The following is a 24426-nucleotide window of genomic DNA, read 5'->3' as shown; positions in this document are numbered from 1 at the left end:
CAAGCCAACTCTCCCTAATGTCATTCTCTCTGAATATTGGATAAAATTCTGCAGCTGCCAGAAAAGGAATCATGCGGGCAGACAAATTCTGTAATAATATACACCTACATGATTGGTGTCAAAAAAGTGGCTGAAATCAGGATGTCTCTCCTCCTCCAGCTTTAGAGGCTGTAATTTAGGCTTCTTTTCTCTATGGAGAATCTGGGCAGCAAGCCTTTGCCTTGGCAATGGCATCTGCAACAAAATAGCAGTCACATTATGTTAGAGACACATTTTGGTCCTGTTTTACCCTCGCTGACAACTGTGTATATATGGCTAAAATTGGCTAAATATAATGCCACCGTCAAAACCCCTGCTATTACCTGGATATTTAAAGATATATAGACATGAATTAGTTACTGGATTACGGAACACAGGAAAGAAGAGAGAAAGAAAGATTTTATAGAGAGCACTTGCCATCATTTCACAACATACAGGATATGCAACACCGCTTGGTGCCAGAATCACTGGCTAAGGAGGACTTAAGTGTTAAGAAAACCTCAGCTTCACGAGTACTGCCAAATGACAAAGTGTAGGCCTGTAGCTCTGGCTCAAGTTATGTGCTTGAATTCTAGGTCTGAAACACAGATCTAGGCTTATGTTTCCTCTGAGTAATGATAACATTAATGTTTTCTCAATAAAGAGATTTCAAGGAAAATGTGTATTGTATTTCTGTTTTTAGGACTCGTTGCTTCTGCTTGCTCTGGTGTCAGTGAAGGTTGATTATGGCATCTGTGAAAGCAAATTTCTCAGACATACATTTCTCAGACATTGTCTCACCACGAATATTTTAAGATGATGTTCCTTGTTATGATAAAAGAAGCAAAAAAGATTTACGTATTTTCCCTGTGATATTTACTTATTTTTCTCCTTCCAGTTTTGAACTTTTCTTAGTGTTTCTCTTTTATTTTTAAGTCCTGGACAATAAGTTACATGATGATCGAGAACTCATCAGTTGTCATTTGATACTAGCTCTCTCACTCCTAAAGCAAAAACTGGATCATGTTAGTAGCATGGACGGGTAGTTTTACCAGCTATGTCTGGCAGCTGTCTTAGTGCCACAGATGTCTCTTACTGAGACATCACAGCAAATTTTAAATGACCTTATATAGGGCATATCTAAAGTCCTTTTCAAGAGCAATTTCGTGCCACTGTGCAAAGCAAATGCTATGACTGATTCTGCATGAGGACAGTGTGTCACCGTCCCCACCAGTGACATGTTTTCACCAGTACTTGTGAAGTGACCCAAGTATGCAGTGAGTGGCATAGATGAGGCAGCTGCAGAGATTTACCCATTCCAGAAATCCAGTTTCTCTATCACCCAACAGGGCAAGGGAGAAGAGAGGCTATCACATCCACTTATCAATCTAGAGACTGTATTTACATAGGAACTATCTTCTTGTCTTCTACAAAGTACTAGCACCTCCTGCTGCATTCAGGTTCCAGTTGGGTTGAGCAAGGTAAACCAGCTGCACCTCCAAACTGATAAACAGGGTTTTGTTCCTTCCCATCTTCTCAAAGTTCCTCCCAAATGTACCTGTTTGCCTACATCTGATAAAAAAAAGTGTTCTTTGTATTTTATCTCTCTGGACACAGTATTGTTCAATTTTAAAATAACCACAATCATATTCTTCCCTTTGCAGATATCAGTGCACCTCAGTAAATGTGCTTTACTGAGGTGAACAACTCTTCCTTGTCACAGACATATTTAATATTAAAAATATGAAAAATTCATATGGATTAAATATTGATTTTATTTTTTAGAGAGAAAGTACAATGATGTTGCATTAAAATAATGCTATGTCATAGTTGTTACAGCTCTGATAGAAAAATAAACATCTCAATATGCTACAGTGTAACTCATTAATAAATATCACAATAGAAGTTAGTAGTCAACTGAAATTAATAAAACAGCTATAAAAGTATACTATTTTAAATAATAAAATATTCATTATATTTCCAGAAGAACAAAAGTAGTGATTTAAAAGTATCATTTAAAATTATCAATGAGCAGTAAGAAGTTATCAAATTTAAAACTTCTTCCCTTACTAATATTCTCTATGCATAAAATCTAGAGACACATTTCTCTGCATTTCTTTTTTACAAAAGGTAGTATACGTTAAATAGAAAGTTTAAAACTGTAGTATTATTAATAGCTGTCACAAAATAGCAAAAGTAAGACACTTTAAAGTAGCATTATTTTTGAAGCAGTAGTAGGTGAGAGTGAAGATGTCAGCACAGTGAATTCATCCAACAGTAATGACTCTGCAAAAGACTCATTTTTCAACATCTCCCTTCAAAATATATAGCTGAAACAACCCAAATACAATATAGGTATTAGGATAAAACACTAGAATTTAGGCAGAAGCCATTCTTTTAACAAATGCCAGATATTTAATTTTTTTTAAATAGGTACCTTTTTTTTTTTAAAGCATGTTCAGAAAGGGAAACAAAGAGAACATGCAATTCAGAACAGCATTTCTAAAGCTTAAGAATCTAGAAATTTTAGGTTTTTTCTTTCCCCCTCCCTGCCCCCTCCCCAGACAGGCCAACCATTCTGAGCTGGCTTGCTCTCAGTGAAACCCCACTGTTTTGGCTTGCTATAAAGATGCATTCCCACTGGTTAACTTCAACTTTTTTCCCACCCTCTCCATGAATTTCAGTTCTCTGTAAGAGCCAACATATACAGTACATCAGAGCAGTCTTAAGATTAGAATTAAAAATTAGTGTTTTTCTGAAGTATTGCTTCATTTCTGCTTTCCTCTCTGTTGCAAAATGGTAGCCAGGACATCGTCACCACTCGTCACTCACACGTCACTCGCAGTCAGGGCAGAGTAGGAGTCACCCAGCACTGACTCAGCACAAATGCCTCTGTGAGAACTGCCCTTTACAGCTACTGCTTGCATTCCTTAAGGCTGGCTGGTGGAGCTCCAGGGGCTGGTGGAAGTCAATGGGCAGGTGCCCAAACGCTCCCCAGGAGTTTTAATGGAGGTCTGCAGCGTCCATGTTTACAGGCTGTCCCTTGCTGAGTTGTGTGCAGGCATTTTTGGTGAGTACAGACGTGAAAAGCCCGCAGCATCGGGGCTCAAACTGCACACAATGCAGTCCCAGTGTGGGGCCAAGTGCTGCGATGCAAACCTAGGACAGCACCGCTGCCAAGCCAACCTACTTTGAAGAAGTTTCCTGCCCTGACAAAAAGCAAAGCAAGATCTCAGAGCACCATTTCTGCAGGGATGCTGTGGGGAGCCGCAGCACTGTCCCTCACGGAGTCTCCACACATGCAGCCTGCCCTTGCATGTCTCTGCCCTGGGCATCACCAGACACTACGTCTGTTTTAGGATGGAGGGTTGTTTGAAGCTGTTTCAAACGTTTACTCCCATGGTTTGCAAAACATGCACACTAAGCAGGAAATAAATATTATATATGATCAGACTGGGAAAATAATATTTTTGCATTGCAGTCTGAAGAATGCTTTACATAGCAGGTTTTCATGACATCACAGAGAGGAAAAAATAAATCCAGTTGTAAATAATAGCTAAAATGTAAACTATGCCCATACGAACATCCTTCCTTTTTAAGGTTCATTTTTAACATCCTTGCAAATGTAAGGGAATTTCAGCTGGGCACAATGAAAATTCCTTGCATACCATGTGCACGTTTTCTGGATGAAACAGCTATTTTCCCACATACTTCTGCAGCAATCTTATTAGTGTAGTCATGATGCTTGGAAATAACTATTTCATAGTATTTCTTCATTTTATAGTACTCATAAAAATCTGAAATTTTAAATTACATAAACATGCAATTCTGAAGTGACAGGCAAATAACAAGTGAAAGGTTAAAAAATGGGACTAGAATTGAAAACTATACATATGGATTTTAACAGTAACAAACATGCTGTGAAAAGTCATGCACAGGTTCCATCTGTGAGACCAAATCTAAAAACAATTCCCCAAATCAATGATGAGACACAGTGGTATCTGCTCGTATATTTTTGGATAAGTATGCAGTAGAATTATCTGACTTATTTTTTTTTTTTTTAAGAAGCCCAGTATAAGAAGTGTTATTTGAGAACTTTGGAACATTCCATTCTGAGGCTAGTTATTTTTTCCCCTATTTTTATGAGCATCTTTGATGCACAATACATTGAAAACTAATATGAACTAATTCGCCTTTAATATCTCCCATATTAAGGACTATAGGAAGCACAGTCCTTCTGCAATCACTGAAGAAATTCCTTGTGAATTAAAGGCTGCTTTCTCATTTAAGGTCATGTGCTGAGGGAACACAGCTCCCTAAATAGTGAGGCTTTTGTTGAGCTATTCATCTCCTGCAGCAGCTCTTCTGAAAAACATGGTCAAAGGCAGAGGGAAACAAGTACCAAGCAAAGCCAGAGTTTCTCATGGATAGATTCCATCCCTAGAAACAAAGCCTCCTCCCAAGAATCCTGCTCTGTATAAGCTCCCCATGGGCCTTCTAAAAGCCTTGACCTGTCACATTAGCAGCAGCTTATTCTCTTTCACCAGCCTCTTCCACAATACAGCAAAGCCATGAGGGAGATGCAAAACAGCTTTTTTTTTTTCCTTTTCTCTTTTTTTAAAATAAAATTAAAAAAAATTATATACATTTTTAAAATCTCAAGACAGCAAGCAGTTTACAGCGCAATTTGTTCTGTGAGCCTGCTCTATTTGACCAGAGCATTTTAAACACTCACGCAGGTGTCTGATAAGGAAATACTGGCTGTGCCCCTTCACAGGCAGCACTCCAATGCCAAGTGCTACAGAAGAAAAGCAGTAGCAGCATGATGTGATGTGTCTGGAAGATGGGTGTTACACCTCAAGTCCTTCTTCCACCAAGAACCCAGTTCCATTATCCCCTACCCAAAAAACTGAATTCCCTCTAACAGTGAAAAGTAATTTCTAATGAAAAAAGGAGAACTATCAGTTCAGTAAATGCTTTAGTAAATGCTTTAAAGGCCATTATGGGGTAAAAATAAATTCTGAGGAATCTTTTTTTTTTAAGGGTTTATAACACTGGTTAAAGAACAAAATTAACCTCTTTTTTATATACTTAGATATACTCCACAAAGCTTTTTTCCTTTTGTTGTTTAAGTTAAATAGACAACCAGAGATTGTTTCCCACTTACAAATAGCCATGAATTGTGACAAGGGTAACAGCAGGTCAACTTTTATCAATTTTTTATCTTTATCCCACCAAAACCAATTGTTTGGAATCTTTTATTTTACACTGGAGGAAAATGGTCCTATCGACTTTAAAAGAAAATGAGAGTTTAAGGTGTACTTGATAGACTACAGAATTAATATATAACTAAGGTTTTACAATTAAGCTATCACTGAAGTCAGGATCAGTACACTCTTTTTGTTAAATGAGACAATTTTACCTGTATGGTAGAAAGCTCAGGACCTACTTTGGAGACTGCTTTAACAACATCTAACAGTCCAATTTACAGGTTTTTTTTTTAAAAAAAAAAAAAAAAAACAATCCCTAAGCTTTTATGACTAATGAAAGGCCCATTGTCTGTGTATTATTTTTCTCATTCCCATTTTATCCATTACCCAAAAACTTAACACTCATAAAACACTCATCATTTTTCTACATCCTGCCTTTCTTTCAATCCTCATAGTCCTCAGGTTTCAGCAGGAATTCACAGAAATATAGAATAGGAAATACAAGTAATTTCTAAAGACTGCACATAAGGAAGTCCTGCTTTGTTTCTGTAACTCTTATCTATGACAAATAGTTACAATATTCAGTATTAGTAATAAATGTTGTTAAAATGATACACTGTCTTATGAGATGATTTTTCTTTTTGCCAGCAAGATTTTAGTGCTTTAGAGGTTGATCAGATTTTCACAGGATTTCAGCAGCATGGAGTTAGTAATTCAGACTGATGCGTCCAACGAGCATATAACAATAACATGTCTTCTACCACTCTAACTAGGTTTCAGGGATAAAAAAAGATGCTTCTGCTTGACTTTGTAGCTCACATTCTGCTCTCAGATAAGCTTATATTGGTCCCACCATGTTTGGAAGAGTCTTGCACATTTTTGAAGGCAGAATCTGATCCATATTTATAAAGCCAATTAATGCGTTCTCTTGAGAAAAAGACTACTATTTTCCTCACTTTCTTCTAAATTGCAGGTTCTTTCCTCTATCACACACTGGACACATTTCTCAATGCACAGTCACAAAAAAAGAAAACCCTGCAGTGGTTACAAAAAAACTTAGAAAAGCTAATCTCATCACCTAATTTACATAGAAAGAGCACATGTAAAATCAGACTTATGCCTGACATCCTACAAAAAGATCCAAGTCCTTACTTGGCAAAACACTGACATGTAGCTAGAAAACCAAACACAGCTCTGGTGTAATTTATTGATTTGCAATGGAATTGATGCTGCTGACTCTAAAGACGTGGTCTGCTGGCAGTGATCATCATGTAGACTATGCTGTTGGATATAAGAACTCTCATTTTCTGTAGCCACTCAGTTTCCAAACACCTTAAATTTTGTATAAAATGAAGGGTTATATTTAAACAAGTAAAAAAAGCTAAAAATTATTCTATCAGATATAAATTATCCTTAAGTGACATCATCCATACAAAAAAAACCTATATATATATCATTTACCTGTGTGTGCATGCATATCTGTGTGTATACACACACAACATATACCAGGAGCTAACCACTCATTTAATCCCATCACTTTTATGAGGAAAAGATAAGAGGCATAAGCAGACAAATCAGTGGATTCTGTCAACTGAGAGAGCTATAAAAGTACCATTTACTCTATTTAAGAGCATTTTAATAGTTTCATCTATTGCTATAATATACAGCAATGTTAATACTTCAGTCACAGCTTTTGTCCATTCCCACAGAGCACATCAGTACTAGCTACATGTAGAGTGAGATCAGTGCTTTGTCAGACCAGTTTGTATCTACATTCTAGGCCATAACTAAATAAATTAGAATATACTAAAGTGCTACATCAACACTAATATTTCTGAACAGTAGTAACGCACATTTCTCTTTCAAAATTTTTTTTTTTTTAAATACAGCAGCTATAGTTCCAAACATAATCACATAATGTGAATATGTTTACATGTCACTTTGTTACAGTATTCAACAAAATGCACAACACAAAACCATATGGCAACAGTCAAGACTCCCGCAGAGTACAATGGGTAATTTTTTAAAAGTCGAGCATGATGGAAATAGACATTTGCAGTCTTCAGAATTCACACTTGAAAGTTTCGTTTAATCGCAACTTGCTGATGTCGATATTTATTTCCTCTGGTTTGTCACGTCTGTATGTTACTGTTCTTGTACAAACTGTAGGCAAAAACATCTTATCCTTGAAGGAGAAGATACAATTTTTATCAGCAATTAGCTAACTTTTATATGCAAGAAAAAGATTACTGAAGATGATGGCTCTGAAATCAATTACCTTCTTTGTTGTAGACACTCTGTAATCAGATGAAGATTTGATTTTATTGCTACTCCCCTGCAGAATTATCTGTCTGATGATAAGGACAACAAGCAACCCGATCAGAAAGGTAACTATAAAGATTATGGAAAAGACTCTAAAGTAGTTTCGTCCAGAGAAACAGTCTGCAATGAAAGGAAAACACAAGGGTAAAGCCTAATGTATGAAACAGGCACATCCCTCTAACACAGGCATATCCACCACTGCTCAGTAATCTTGCATAAATGTAATGCAAGCCTGATTAAAATTAAGGGAAAATAAATTAAGGGAAATTAAGAGGCGCAGTTGCCATATGCAAGCTTTTAAAGTTGGACATATTAAGAAAGGCAATTCAGATTAAGATCCATTGTAGAAAAATCCTGAAACTATTAACCTTTAATCTACAGAGCTAAGAACTAGGCTTCATTATATTGCCCACTATAAATTCCCTGTAGATGAGTGAGTTTATAGCTGAAGTAGAGAGGATGAAATATTAGAGATGTTTGGGGCACACAGAATTTAATCTTCACAAGATGACAGTGAAGATCACTGGTAAAATTTGAAAGAAAATGTATTTTATTGAATCCTTGTCTCACCTCTCCTCACTGGACCAGAGAGTTCTCTCCTCACTGGTAGACTAACACAGCAAGCTTCTCTTAATATTAAAGTTACAAAAAAAGTATTTGCAATTAGTTTCCTCATTTATGAACTGCAGTATAAAAAGTATGAAATATTTCTTTAAATTTTAAGTCACAAAAGGTAACCATTTACCTAATTTTTATTGCTGCATGGAGTGATTAAATTTTATGAAATTTTATTTAAAAAGATTTTGTTCTTCCACAGCCCTCATAACTGCAGTTTTTTATTCTTGAAAGGAACATTTAAACATTACTGAACTCGAGGCAAGCACTCTACTTCTTTCTTTCTTGTTTCTGGTAATGTCAAATAATATAAGCCCGTTCAAACTAATAAAACATACAGATGCCATAACAAATTTTTATAAATATTTCTTTAAGCATTGCTCAGGCAGGATTTATCATTATTAGACATGACTTTCTCGAGGAGCTGGGAAAACTGAACTTAGCAATGCTTATTTCCTGTTATTATTTATCTTTTACTTTCCCTAAAGCTATGAATGATTTTTTTCTCTTTCTCTTGATTTCTTACTTTGTTATTGTAATAATGCTATATACTTCTGAAAGACATTCTAACACTGGAAAATTCAATTACTTATCGCAAGAGATTTTAATCTCTTATTAAAATTACCTAGAAAATGCCACTTACCTGAACTATTGTCAATATAATGCAGTAGGTAAGCGCATGAGGTTGTGCACTGATCAAGTATTACTTGAGATGCATTGTTAGAATGATAGCACTGAACACAGTTCCTGTAAAATAAAAATTATAATTAAAAACTTATGTCCTTCTCTGCACTCCCCTTTAAGAGATTGCATCAACAGGCTGACGTATTTCTTGCACATAATGCTTTCCTGTTGTTAGTAAAAACATTGCAACATTTATTTATCTTTTTCTGAAATGTGATGCCTCTCTCAGCATTTTATCCCTCTGATGCTTCTCAGAACCAACTAGTCAGAAGATGCTAATTAAAACATGCCTTTGGCTTCGAGCCACTTTCATCCCATCCCTGCTTTGCCTTTTGTAATGTGAGTTTGTCACAGGGTGTAGCTAAGGCCCAGCTTTCTTCAGCTCTCAGCCTCCAGTTCCTTTCTAGTCTTTCTGTACCTATCAACCTCATTCAGATGCATGCTGGAACTGAAGGGTAGAGGTAGGTAAAGGAAACACAGCTTTGTCAATATTTTTTGGGTGCTATATTAAGACAAAGCCAGGTAAGTCTGCACTGCTGGGCAGTTTAGAGAGAGAGCACTACAAGTGGGAGGCAATGCTCTCAGTCTTATCGTCTTCACTGTATAACCCTGAAGGAGACACAAGAGATCCCAAAAAAGTCCTAACTGAATTTTTACTGAAGATATGCCATCTTCTGAATTTATTAAAGGCACATATTTCACAGAGACTTTGAACAAGTATAAATCAGAAAGGTTAATTGCATTTTATCTAGTGAAATCTTAGCAGCAACCTTCCCAGATGTGGCCATACTTGGCTCTGCAGCATTTTCACCAGATGAGCTATAATTGAAATAAATACAAATAAATAATGATTCTGTTTCGAGTACAATGACCTTTCCAGTGACAGGTTGATCTTACACCCTCTGCACCACAGTGAGATGCAGAACATCACAAGTGTGATGAGAGGGTGCAGAAGAGTTGTGGCCAAGGAAAGGGCTTCATTTGCTGTCTGTGCCAGGACCACACAGTGCACCACCGAGAGCCTGGTCTAGCTTCTCTCCTCCTGGGCTTGCTTATTTTGACCTCCACACTGTCCTTCCTCTACACGAGTAAGGAAAAATGACATGCTTTAAGACTAGCATGGCAAAGACTATGTGTTTCAGAACTGAGCAATGAAGAATGTTGTTCTCTGGGAAAGACCAGCTCTGCTCTGCTGATCCATGGCAGTGACAATGCACAAGTTCTGCTCTAGATCCACACCTCTTTCTTTCAGCTCAGAAGCATAAGGAGTGTGCAAAAACAAATGTGGAGGATATTATTGGACTGTTGACATTCAAAAGTGAGATCTATCTTCCATTTGCAAGAATACAAATGCATGGTTTTATTTTCTACCCAGGAGATCTCATATGAAGAACAGTTAAAATAGATGCTGACATGCAATTCTCTTAATTGCCTGTGTGAATCCAGCTACACAGAGAAGTATCAAATATGAATTGTACCAATTTCCTACAATCTAAATACCTAAGAAATATAGCATCTAGCCAAGCAGAAACATTTCTTCATGTTTCAACACTAGGGAGTGAAAAAGTCAAGTCTAGCACAAGAAACATACCAGTTTTCTTCACAGGCTTTGTTACAAGTAGGGCAATATTCACAGAAACGGCCAAAGCTTCTTGGATCTGTGCACTCACACTTTCCACATACACATTTTCCTCTTCCACTGCAAATCTGGCCCTTTGAATTCAGGCAGTGCTTAGCTGATTGTGATGAGCACTCACAACGATCACCTTCCCAGCCAGCAAAGCATTTGCATTTACCACCTTCACATTCACCATTACCTACAACACAGAGAGTCTGGAGTCATATGCTTCCATGAAAACATAGAAAATAATTTTTTAGACAGATACATTTGTATTGCTTGTGCTTTACCTTAAACTGAGCAAATTTAGACCAGGACATTCTAATTAGTTTTTAAGTTAGCAACTTCGACTGAAGTTACCAGCATGATCGATATTGAAGGCTGCTGTTCATTGTAAAGTTGAGCACAAGCTGCTACTATGATGTCACCCTAAAACATTTTACTAAAATTTTTCTCTTTTGCTTTGGATCAAAACAATGGAAATTAGGAATTACACAATGACCAGGAAAATAGTCTTCAGGCAAACTAAACAAACTTCTCTTTAGCAAGAAAACATTCAGTTCAAATAAACAGCAAGACTCAGCGGAAGGAGTATATAAAGTTAATGTGCACAGGCCAGGTTCTTTCCTTCCATTTCCATTTCCATTTCCATTTCCATTTCCATTTCCATTTCCATTTCCATTTCCATTTCCATTTTCTTTTTTTCCTTTTCCTTTTTTTTTTCTCTTTCCTCTTCCCTACCATGAAGTGGATTACAAAAAGACTAAGAATTTCTAACAATTCTGTTTCACTTAGAGTCTCCTTTCTGAAGCAGGCATTCCCGATAGTGTTTGTGTTTATACCAGTATTTGAAATCAAATGCCACTGTATCTCTCACAGCACTGATTTAGGGTGGCAGAAAATCAGAACCTCACCTGGAAGCTATGATCCCTTCCTAATCTCTCAATATCTCATATTCCCATTAGACTGAAAAGTATCAACTAACTTTCTGGAATAGTGCTATTTTTTTGAGAAATCAGTATCGTTACTTATAAAGAATTTTGAGATTTAAATATTAAAATAGCTAAACTTAGGAAAAAGATCAATGCATCCCTTAGAAAATGGTGGTGAAATTTAGAAGACTCTGTATGCTTGCGGTGAAGAGAGCCCAGGAGTGTGAATTCTTAACAGGATGTTCAGGACATTTCCCACACTAATTCTGAACAAACAATTCCTGGTCTTGACAGCCTTATATCATCTTTTTCAGCTGCATCATGTACAGTAGCCTCAGAAAACAAAACAAATCAAGAAAATACAGACATAAACACTGCAACTTACCAGAACATAAATTTCCCTGGTGATAGGGGCAGGAAAAATCATCCATTTCACAGTACTTGCCATACACCTTGCCTAGCTTGTTTTTGTAGCAGAAACATTTTCCATCTATGCAATTTCCTTGACCACTGCAGATGGGTTGGTCCTGGTGTTGCCTGCACTTCTCTGAGGGCAGCATGTCTCTGCTAAAGCTACAATTATTGTCATTGCACTGGGACAGTTTGCTGTCAGAAGTTTCATCAGCCCACACTCTTCTGTGCCCTGTGCTGTCTCCATACTGGCAGGCACAGCTTTGCTGCACATTGACAATGGCAGTTTCATTGAAACCAATAGGCTTAAGTATGGCATATTTTCTTCCTCCAGTTGTATGGCATCCTTTCATTGTAACTGATACATTGAAAAGTACCTAAGAAGAAATAAAGACAGATTTAACATTATTATTATTTTCTTGCCCACATTTACTGAAAATTTTTAACACATAAATAAAGCAGAATCTTATATTGTATATGAATGTGCACTAGCTGATAATAGCAAAATACGCAGTGGTCACTTGTCAAACATGATACATTAGTAATGATAAGAATCACAAATACAGTTAAAATCCTAACAATAGAGGTTTGACTGAAGACTACTCTTCAAGTTAAGAAAGCATAATTGCAAAAGACAAGTTTAATATAAATTAAATGGAAATAGAAATTATCATCATCACCTTCCTGCTATTATTTAATGTGCATATTCTATTATATCACAGGAATAGTCAGGTAAGAATTGGGACTAGATTGAGAAAGACAACATACAAACAGAAAGAGATACTCTTCATAAAAATAATCTACACTGAATGTCCTCCTGCAGGATTGGTCATGCACATAGAAACTACACGGGTTTTTGGATGGCCCTGGCTACTCCTACTAAAATGCAGAAATGGCTCACATGTTAGAAGTTACTTTTCCGAATTCCATGGACCCAGTGCCTAGCTCCAGGCCATGCCATGGCCATCACCACCATCCTCCAGGTCCTCATCCCAGCAGTGCCCACTACGGCAGCAGCTCCCATGGCGTTGTTAGTCCTGGCACAGGGCTAAGGATCATTTTGATGGTCAAGTGATTGCCATAGAGTTTCCATCAAAAATGGAACTTTTAGAGTTTCCTAAAAGTTTTTGATAGCTCTGATGTGTGCGACACACTAGATATCAATCCTGTAATTCAAAATTGGTTGTTTTTTTTTTTTTTTACCAGTACGTTTCTGAGGAGTATTCTTTCAAAGATTTTGATTTTTCTCAGCTTCCTGATGTAAAACAAGTCTTTTACATCTCCTCACAAAGTAAATGTAAGCAGGAGGAAAAAGTGAGAAAGGAACGCCAGAGAAGCAAGTATCTTTAATCTTTACTACCAAGAAATAAAGATTTCAAAATAAAAAAGGAGAAACTCCGAAAAACTGATTATATGAGAGGTTGAAATTACCCGCAAATACTAAGGCCATTCATCTCTCATCACTGTCTCTCCCTCCCTCCTGCTGCGCCCCCACACGAGAACAGCCCAGCCCTTGGGGACAATGGTGGCTTTGTGGCGAGTGGGGCTGCGGCTGCCTACACGGACAACACGAGAAGAATGCTGTGCAGAAACACGCACTTAATGTCATATTGAGGGGGCACACAGGCTTTGTCTCACCCTTTGCTTTTTTTCTTCTCATTTCTCAAATGTGCCACTACACACATAACCCCTCAATAGCCCACACTCTCCATGCATTGAGATTTCTTCTCTTGGGTTGCAGGGCAAAAGCGTGGCTATAGAGGAATCGATTCATACAGCAGGTGCGCATCATGCGGGAAGGAGGACAGGCTGCAGCTAGGGAATGTGCTTTATATTCAACACAGAGCCCTGCCAGAAAACACCATCGTCATGCACAAAACAGTACGGGAAGAATGGAAGGGAAATGGGAGGGAAGGTAAAATCACGTCGTGCATATGAGTCGTGGAATTTGATTCTGAACACAGCAGCAAATAGATTAAACCTGTGGTGACTAAATACTCACAACACCAAGACACTTGCTAATAGCCAAACAGTTTTGCACCCTGAAGAAGCCACAGGATTCTTCCAGAATTTAATCCACTTTGTGTTTTGGTAAGAAAAGGAAGGAAGAAGGATTAGACAATGAAAGGAATGTGAGAATTAAGGAAAAGCATTTTGTCTGTAAACAAATACTGAAAGAAGGATTTACGGTTAAAATAAATTAATCTCTTAAGGATGGCTCATTTTCAACAGCCGTAGAGGTTTAGGACCACATGCAATCTTTTACAATCAACTAGCTAGGCTTTTTATTAAAAAGAAACAGATATAAATATTTTTCTTTTCATTAAACAGAACAAATTCCAGTCCTGTTTCTTATGACATGCCCGGGAAGCAACAGTGGAGAAAAGATGCGTTAAGAGTAAAAACAGAAAATATCCTGTAAACTGTAGAAGCTACGATCATCAGCATGCAGACAAAATTCAGAAGAGCATAAGATACATTCAAATTTACATTACAATTCACACATTTGTTTTGCTATTTCTACACACAGACACAAGCTATTTCTCACACTAGCTGAGACATATATACATGTCAAGCAGGAAAGAACTCCCTGACCCTGCTCTCTAGAAACACAAACCTCTTCCTGGCAAGCAAAAATAATTACTCCAGTAGTCCAAGCAATTAAATAAATATATGAAGGCACAGAGAAGTTTTTTTGGGAAGAAAACCATGTTCTTTACATCAGCCAGACATCTTCCCCTGCATTTTCATGATGCATGATGATCTGTTTCATTCAGTAGGTGGAACCAATTCAAATGGGAATAAATAATTTTATTAATTTGATTTATAAAATAAACTAATTATCCACAACCCTGTTTGTGCAGGAAGACTACTAAAGCAAGAAGAGAGAAAGGTGAGATCTAGTACAGACCCAAGGAACACAAATTCTAGTGATTTTTTTCCACTGGGTGATTATCTTTCAACCTCTTTACATACAGATTTCATCACAATGGATGTGGTGGTTGTGCCCAGTGGAGGACAAAGAAGGAAAGTTTTAATGGACGTTAGCTTTCAGGAAAAGCTTTGAGCCTTAGTTCCACAGGATTAGTGAGAATTAAAATAAGATTCAGGAAAAATAAACCCAAAGAATAATAGAGAGCCTGTGATCATTAATCACATAAATCCATTTTCAGTTTAAGTAAATCCCTAGAAGATTTCACACCATTGAAACCCAACCAAACAGAAAAATAAGTATTCCAGTTGCTTGAAGAATGAGAACTATCAACATACTTCTTTATCATATGCCACATTTTTACATCCTTCCATGCCAGTTTTTTTGCTTCCATCAGGACAGATTGCAGTAATATTGAAATGAAGACCTTGGATCTTGTTATCCACTTGAATTTTCACTTCAGAGATTAGTTTCTGTAACCAGAAAGCACGTTTTAATTGCATTGCACCTCAAAATATAATGTACATTAGTGACTAACACCAACTATGGCTCCTATGTCTGACTGAAAATGAAGAAAGCTTGTCTGTGTGAATAAAGGAATGAATTAAAGCATTGTTTCCCATGTAGAGACCCAATTACATTCCAAATATACACAACCACTGAACTGGTAATTCTGATAAAGAGGATTAGGTTTTCCAGATAAAAATGTTTTCAGCTTTGCTAACATGGTTTTGAGACTGCATTTTTCACTATTTGAAAATCTATTCCAACAACCATGCGCCACAAAAACTGCTCATTGTTTGAGTCTATGCTGCCTTTTAGTCACACACCTAAAATACAACAGTAAACATACATACAACCACTGTTATAGAGCAGAAAACTTTCCTAATTGACTTGACGCTTTAAAAACTTCTGATATTTTGCATCTGTCTTAGAAAAGTTTTCTCTGAACAAACCCTAGGGTGACCTAAAGGCTACTGGGATTATTCTTGCTGATTTTTCTGGGTCAGCTAAAACTATATAAGCCAACAACTGGCTGATCCCATTAGGGCATTTTGCAATAAAAAATAATGAAAAAGCAACTACTTTGTAACTTGCATTTACTACATGACCTAAAATCCTGCTTCCTTCAAGGAAGAAATACTTCTTGACTATTTAAAAATTTATTAAGGCTCTGTACAAACTTAAGTGCTGAAAATTGCACAGAGGGATTTTTAAAATTCCTGCCACATTGCTACTAAAAATGAGTTTAGTGGGATATTTTTACTGCTACAAATGGAAATGCAATTACATGAATCTTAACACATGTTTATCTTAGTAACTTTTTGAACATTGTGACTCATCTTTGGCTTTTTAGCCAGGGATTTTCAGCCAGGGCTTTCCATAGCTAAGCCTAAGGTTTCCCTGCCTGGAACAAGAGTGCAAGAGGCCACTGTCATTGAATATCAACACTAAATTTATTTTCTTATCTAAGTCCTTTTTTTTTTCTAGAATGCAATACATTCCAGACCTGTTCACCACGTGTTTATATATTAAAAAGGCCCTAAAATGATGATAAAAATCTCAAATAGTGAAATCCAATGACGGTTAGGATGGGAAGAAAGTGTCTGAAAAATGAAAATAAAGCAAAAGGAAACTGGGGGTGGCTGGACCAGGAAAGTCCCACTGAATTTTGTATTGAACTAAATAATTGTTTCATAAAATTTCATTTCCTCCCCTTGAATGTTTGCCCTGCATTGGGTAAGAACTGTGTTTCAATTTAGGATGGACAGTGTAAAGCTGTCATATAAAAGGACTAAAATTTTCAAAATTTTATGCCAGCAACTTCCTGCAAACCTCCATATTCAAAATGAGAACTCTTGACTTTATAAGAGAAAGTAAAATACTAGTGAGAATTTCTCTGCAATTTGACTCTTCCTAAGCTTTTGAATGTGTTTTCCTTTTCACACTGTATCCAACATGACATTGAGAAAAATGTGTGCAAAAGCACTCTATGGACTAGGGACAGACTTGTGCGCTTGCTCTTCATTACAGCAAATTTGCTGTAAGCAAATTGCTTGATTCTGTGGTTAAGCAAGTAAAATGCATGATTTCAAGACTCCCAAATCCAACTAACTTAAAAAAAAGAAAAGTGATACCTTGCATATGCTTTTGTAGCTGAGTTTTTGGCTTTCTGAAATTGAATGTTTGTGTCTAACTGCACAACTTAACAGCTTCAACTATGCAACCCATCACATCAATTTAGATGCTGCCCTATGGGCTCTCCATGCTCTAGTATCTCAAATGTCTATTTCTTGGCTTCATTTTCAAAGCTGTTTATACCATCTTTCCTTCACTAAAATCATGCCTGTTTCACTTTCAAACTATCATTCTGTGTCAATCACTGGGGAAAATGACTTTAGGCTATTTCCCATACTATTATTTTCTCCTTCCCAAACCATTACATTCAACTGATGACTCCAAACAAGAGCTCACAAAGCCATTTCCCTTGTTCTCTCCCAAATCCCTATCAAAACTCTTCTTCGCTTCCATGCCTCAAACCCCAAGTTATTACACTGCTTTTTACAGTACAGATACTGCTTTTCATGAAAACCACCATTCTCAAACTACCTCCTTGTAAATTCCCATCTCTTTGTTTTCTAAAAATTATGCTGCAAAACTCTCCAGATTCTGCATTGGGGTTTAGCTCTGAATTTATATGGTGCCTAGACAGTGGTGTCTAGTCTGTAACTAAAGATCTGAGGTGGCAAAATTCAAACAAATAAACCGTCTTCTGAAGTGACATAGCGACAAGTGCAGAGAATCAAACAGAATATTTAGAAGCATACTTAGAAATTAAAGAACAGTAGCTCTTGAGACCCTGACAGCCTGGGACTTTGAGAGCTATCATAAGATAGTATCATCTATGGTAAGTCCTTGTGGACTTCGGATGGAAGACAAGATCCCGGAAATTCCAACTTCAGGCTATGAAAGATGAAAAATGTACAAATATTTCGTACAACATTGTCACTCTCATCATACCTGATAGGCTTCTACCACCAAATCATTGAGATTTGCTGCTTGTGATTCTATTTGTCTTGCAACAGTACCAGGCAAGAGAGGCAACAGATCCTATGAAAAAGACAGTAATTCATGCACAGTTTTAATTTTAAGTATAAATATTGTGCCTTCAAAATTGAAAAAATAAATCAGGTTTCTAACCTACTTTATACCAATGGAACTGGCTTCCTTGAACGGCAAAAATAACATTAATGTTATTGTCAATCAATTTTTCAGAGAGCTGCCCAAGAGATGGATGCTCCTGCAAAATACAACAGGAAAGAGAAGACTGCAGATTAGTAGGGAAAAAGCTTATATTTGATATATGACACATTACAGATTTCCAAAACCAATCCAATCTTAACTTCTAAATGTACAGAGACTGCTAGACTAACATCAAAACCAGGATGGGGACACCTGAATAAACAGTAAAAAAATCACCATGACATCGGCCAGGCTTATCTGTTGCCGACTATGTAGATCTGCTGCACAACAGGAGGACTAACTCTACACTACTATTTTGTTGGTTTGAGTTTGATGCTTAAGAAATATGGATATGATGTGGTCCATGGTCCATCTAGAAGAACAGGGTTCTTGTGCAGACGTCAGGGAGAAAGTACAACATGAAGCACTGAGATGAGGTGTGCTTTTGGGAGCAGCAAGGAGAGTAATTAAAATTGTTTGATTCTCAGATGTGTATTTTGGCATCAAATGCAGCCATTGGATCAGGTTCTGGCAATGTCAGTCTTCTATACTTATTTCATTTATGACTGACTGACAGCTTCTCCTCTGCATGTTTAAGATCTACCTAAGGACTGATGACTCCAGTCCTCACCATGATGACCTGCTACATTTTCTCAATACTTGTGCTTGAAGAAGAGGGCATGAGTTTCACAGCTCTCCTCAGCATTGCTCTACTTGGTGGAGTACCTACAACAGCATGTCCTGCGTCAATGACCTGCTCTTCTATGTTTCTCATTGAGAGATTTGGCATGGATTTGAGAAAAAGAGCTTTGTTTCCATCTCTTCATCCAAGATCTGGGGAAGTTCAAGGGTGTCTGTGTGGTCCCAATGGGCTTTGAACACCTGGGTTATGTGAGATTCCTTCAGCTCCAATATTGTAAACCAAACTGTATCTGAAAATCACTAGTAATTAACCAGCCTTAAGTGAATAGTTCTCAATAAATAAATTTAATACATAAAATGCATAATGAAAAAGAAGAAGTGACTGGGGCCTTGGCCTGTGATTCCACTCAAAGAGATTTCATCTGGACACCTCCACTTATGTCAGGCACTTCAACCTTTATCCCCCACATACTTTTGCTGTCTTTCTTTTCCTGGTATTTTTCACCATTTACACCATATTAACTCTCTCTTGCACAAACACAATCTTTTACCCTGAACAATTCCTTTCTCCTTATGTTGTCCCTTGTTACTTAAGGCATCCTGCAAATCAAGAGCTCTGCTAGCAATAACCTGAATAGCATGACAACTGAGACAAAGTTATGCAAGGAAGCCAAATCCATTTTCCATAATATTGCACCATTATACACCTTGTACAGAAAGAACAGAGTTTCTTGGTGCAGTTTGATATTGGCCAGGGTATATGCCCCTCTCAGTGTTTCAACACTTTGGTAAAATATGATATTCCTTAAGATAACTGATGAAAGACAGATAATACAGTATTTAACAGCTCCAGCTGGAGAAAGTAACCTACAACACACTGCTAAGCCCTCCTTCCTTCTCCATGGCATAGAGCAAAGTGGTGGGGCCTCCACTGCAGGGCTGCACAACCCTACGTGCAATTGGCTGGCAGATCACAGACACACCAAGGGGTCCCAGGACACGAGTGAAGCCAGATGTTCTGCAAACACCTCCTGCACCATAAATGTGGGAATGACAGGGGCAGTATCAAGGGATCATGAGATTGTGGCAAAATAAGTCAGTCTTCCAGCTTAGCACATGGTACTAGACCTGTCTGAATTCCAGCAGAGTGGCCCCTCAACTACTCTGCAACTACCAGCTGAGCTCAGGAATCAGGAGTATCTGAAATGGCTTTCCAAGCCTTCATAAAACAAAATCTTTTTCAGATGGAGCTTACTGAAGTCAAGAGATGCCCGTAGACATGCAAGGGCTACAGGGACAGGATCCCCAGACTACCTCTTCTCACAAGGAAGGCTGAACTTCCATGTACTTGTCATCAATAAGTCTCTAGAGTGTCCAGCTTCTTGTTTCTTTCTATTAGAATTGAGTTAAAAAAACCCCAAAACACCAAAGCCCAAAGCATCAATAGACCTACACTAACTTTTTAATTTTAAACATATAAAGAGATGACTTAAGGTACCAGTGGTCATTCATGGAGTCTCACTTTGCTGTGAAAACCTTGCTGTACTTTATGTGTTTTTATTTATCTCTTCCCACTACTGCTTAGGTAAATGTGTTTTAATTTTAGATCATCTTTCTTGTTTCAATTACATCATTCATTTTATTATTTTAACCTACTGTGTTAAGCTGAGAAAATAACTAATACAAATGTTAAGTATTACAGAAAGGGAGTTAACCAAGCACAAATCTAAATAAAAGAGACTAGATTTCTTTTCTGCCATGCATTTTTTTTCTGACCTTTCTGGGACTTAGCAAAAGTTAGAAAGAAGCATGCAGAAAAATGTCTAAGTGGAAACATTTCTGATGTAAAGGCTAAGCTTATTCAAATAAATAAAGCAAAGTCCTCTTAATTGGCACAAGTAAGAAATAAAAATATGCCAAAATACAATCTTCTCATGACTACCCAAGAATCAGAGCAGGAAAACAATGTGATTACAGAGTCTCTTTAATTTAGCACAGCCAAACCAAATTGTATCGATATGAAAGAAACCAAAAAATATATTTCATATGATGTTTTCTAAAAGACTGACAGACTTTCATGGTATTTCATTTAAATACCAAACAGTCATCCCAGCCCCCTGATTTCACTCATTCATTTGAAGTTTCATTATGGATATCTATGAATAAAATAATCACATGCACCATGGATGAGAAGAAAAAAACAAAGAAACCAGAACATTTTCCCTTTCAGACACTGTTGTGTTGTCATCAAAGCTGCTCCAGAAAATGCAGTTCCTAGTACTGTTTGCCTACTGCTAACATGCAAAAATTAGCCCATATTTTTTAAAAAAAGGTTAGCAGCAGAAAACACACGGATCTAAATGTGCCACCACAGATCCAAGCATCTTTCAAGGTCATTGCATTTGGGTTGCTAAAAATACTGATTTAATAAACTACATCAATAGTAGTCATCGTGGCGATTTCTGTTTCTGTAAGGGATAGTAAAATTATGATCTTTCAAACCCAAATGCAGAATATCAGTTAAAACACCTTTTTTCAGTCAGCCATCAATCTACCATAGCTGCTTAGAAAGATATTACTTATTTTTGTCTATATTTTCCATTGGTGAGTTTCTCCACTTACAAAAAAAATTATTTCTTGAAACTGGACAGAAAATAAATACAATTTATTATTATTTTTTTTTTTCCAGAAACAGACAATATCTTTCTTATCAAAAGAATCCTGAAAACTGGAAAAAGATTTTAGCAATTACTTAACAAGCAGAGCAAACATCCTCTGATTTACAGCATTGCAACTAAGGAAAACTAAAAAGAAAGAAAAACAGAGTGTTCTGCTTTGGGAAAGAAAAGTTTCAGGATTATTTGCTCTAAGTAGAATAAACTGAATACACTGATTAGAATGGGAAAAAAATAATTCTGACATCTGTGTGGAAATATCCAGGAGGTGACAGAGGGAGTATATGAATGGAAGAATGCCAGATAATCAGAAATCAAAATAATGTTCCTGTTAGCACACACTGATCTCCCTCCTCCGCTCAGCAAGGTCCCAAACACTCACTGCTTCCCAGAAACCTCCTTTATTTCATGGTCACACAACAGCCAGCAGCCTCTTCCTGCTGCTCCACCATCCTTGGAAATAACATTTGTCAGGGTGACATTCAGGTCTAATCCCACTTACACAAGCCCTCACTGACTTCACTTGCACATTGCTGGCTCTGGCTGAACGCAGGCTGTACACTTTAATTAAGTGCAGCCAGCACGGAGAACAAAACCTCAACGTACTCTAACTGTACAACAGTTGATACTTCTGCTTTCTGGGGATTACATCACAATTAAGCAGTGATTCATGTTTCCTAAATAAACAGTTCATATTTATTTAAGAAAATACCCAAAGCAGTTGAAACCTACAGTTCTTAGGCAAAAAATCCTTTCTTCAATCATTTGCCACTAATTTATCTATTATTGAAGAAAATATTTTGAAAGCTAAAATATCTATGGAAGGTGTCTTATTTTGCTACAGCAGATTTGATGCAACCTATTGCAGAGCTGTATATTACCACATATTGGCTTTCATCTGAATGCATTTAATGTTAATCCATCCATTTGAAGCAGCTCATTTCTGCTGTATTCCCTCTGGTTTCCTCTCACTAAGCCTTTTCAACCAATGCTGCTGTGCATCCTCTGACCATAAACCATAGCCACTACCTTTCTTGTGAGCATGACTATACAACTCTTACATACTACCAGGCTCTACTTGTGCAAAATATCACACCACACACTTCTTATATTTTATGCTAATAAAAACCCACACCAAAACCATAACACATCCTCCTTTGCTGTGTACTGGTTTTTTTCAGGCTCCAAAATACTTTAGTCCACAAAAAAAGAACACCAATATGCCAGGTGACCAATTCTTCATTTCACAAACTGCCTACCTGGAAAAATACTATTCTAATAACTGAAATAAAAGCAATGCTTTGAGAGTAGTCTAAAAATCTCCCCCTTAGTTTAGCAGTGCTTCTCTGAAGGCAAACTCTATGATGTATACCTTACCATACTTGTAGCTTTGATGTACACATTATCTTTCAAGTGGCAGTTTCCATCATGGGGAATTACAATTCCTGCTAATTTACTATCAAGGGCCAGATGGGACGTTTGATCTGTCATCACAAGAAGCAGTCGCTTTGCTTCTTTACGCCATCCAATATGGCTCTATACAAAGAAAACAAAATTAGGCATAGACAAGATCTTAAGTAGCAGCTACCTATTTTCTAAAATAATCAACAACAAAACGAAAAATTGACATGAAAGACCACTTCCAGATTTTTACACTGTCTGGCAGCACTGCATTTAAACCAGGCTATTTACAGCATTTTGTCCGGACATAGACATAATGTATTACATCTGAAAACTACCATTTTCTTTGCTTTTTAAAGAAAGATGTCCCACTATACGTGCCAGTTCTGCTTTACATAGTGGGCTTGATAACAGCTGCCACACTGTGTGTGTCACTATTATGTACAAATACAAAGCACATAGTTTGTAAAATCCTCTGGGGTCCAAGGAAGCATTACAACCAGTGAACATGAATTCATCCATATTGATACTTGGCAGTCTGCTCTATTTTTGCTTTGAGTTAATACCTTTATATTTTCGTCACTCTATAATTTCCTTCTCCTACACAATTTCCTGGAAAGTACATTAGTATGCAATCACAAATCAATAAATTAAAGTTTGAAGGTCTTCATGCAATTACAGATTGAGAAAATCCTTATTATGCACCAAAATTCTACATTTAGCCACCATCTTGATAGCAAAGTGGCAGCCTCAAGGGTGAATTAAATGTCTTTTGGGAATTCAGTGATGTGAATGATGCAGCAGCGTAAGCTTATATTTAAATTGATTTAGATGCCAATTTGTATTTCCAAAACATTTATCTCCGTGATTACAATCAAATTTCACACAAAAATCACATCATATGCTTTTTCATTATTCCCTCCCTTGCTTATTCTTTTTCTTTTCACTGCTTCCATTTTATCTCCTTCCTATGGCACAGAATCTCTACCATTCTCATGTGAAACATGTATCTGTAATACAGTCCATGCACTCAGCCATGCTTTCTTCAGAGAGAGGGATTTAATTCCCTTTTCAGGCACACTCTCTACTATCTCTGAATGGGGATGAAGTATCTCAAACAGCAAGAATAACAAGTACGGGACATGTCATGTCTTTTCCAACTTCAGGCATCAGTCTCCCTTGAGCACTCCTAGACAGCATTCCTCTAAAGAAGGACTATTAAAAGTTTTATTTGTAAACAGATTTTGTCTTAAATAATTCCAAATTCTTCTCCAGCACTATAAAAATCTCTTCTCCTAAGACTCTATTAATTGACTTTGTCACCTTGAGACTTGTTTAATTTTAGGTAATCTTGTGAGGACCAGGGAGTTGGACTCAATGATCCTTATGGACCCCTTCTGATTTGAGATGTTCTGTTATTCTATAATTCCTGCCTACATATGTCACAGCAAGCAAAATTTTACAGTAGCTCCATGTCCTAACCTGCTACCTCTTGCAACTATGATGTATTGGTTAAAGCAAGATGGAGCAAGTTAAAAAGGTCTATTGTAGGCAAAATGAGTGCACAATAATATAATTTATACTTCATGATGGTCATTATGAATTGCACATTTTTCCCCACCCATTTCAGTTCACAATTCACTTAACAGGAAAGCCTCCACATTCTCAGGAATGTTTCCATTCTATTGTTCTTGGAACATAGAACATACTATTCTAGAACTCA

The 24426-nt window shown here is 37.1% G+C and overlaps 1 protein-coding gene across 1 annotated transcript in view; it reads right to left on the bottom strand.

Annotated features, from left to right (window-relative positions):
- Nucleotides 1-7290: 7290 nt before the first annotated feature.
- Nucleotides 7291-24426, bottom strand: part of ITGB8 (integrin subunit beta 8) — a 42548-nt gene continuing 25412 nt past the window's right edge. The window contains exons 6-14 of the mRNA XM_062495532.1: nucleotides 22680-22838; nucleotides 17948-18043; nucleotides 17764-17853; nucleotides 15081-15215; nucleotides 11785-12187; nucleotides 10441-10666; nucleotides 8809-8912; nucleotides 7507-7670; nucleotides 7291-7413 (exon numbers count right to left, since the gene is read on the bottom strand). Coding sequence (XP_062351516.1) covers nucleotides 7291-7413; nucleotides 7507-7670; nucleotides 8809-8912; nucleotides 10441-10666; nucleotides 11785-12187; nucleotides 15081-15215; nucleotides 17764-17853; nucleotides 17948-18043; nucleotides 22680-22838 — 1500 coding nt within the window. The remainder of the gene's footprint in view (nucleotides 7414-7506; nucleotides 7671-8808; nucleotides 8913-10440; nucleotides 10667-11784; nucleotides 12188-15080; nucleotides 15216-17763; nucleotides 17854-17947; nucleotides 18044-22679; nucleotides 22839-24426) is intronic.

This window comes from Cinclus cinclus, chromosome 1, assembly GCF_963662255.1.
Source record: "Cinclus cinclus chromosome 1, bCinCin1.1, whole genome shotgun sequence".
Classification (NCBI taxonomy): domain Eukaryota; kingdom Metazoa; phylum Chordata; class Aves; order Passeriformes; family Cinclidae; genus Cinclus; species Cinclus cinclus.
The sequence above is the reverse complement of the archived record's forward strand: the minus strand, read 5'-3'. Positions and strand labels throughout refer to the sequence as shown.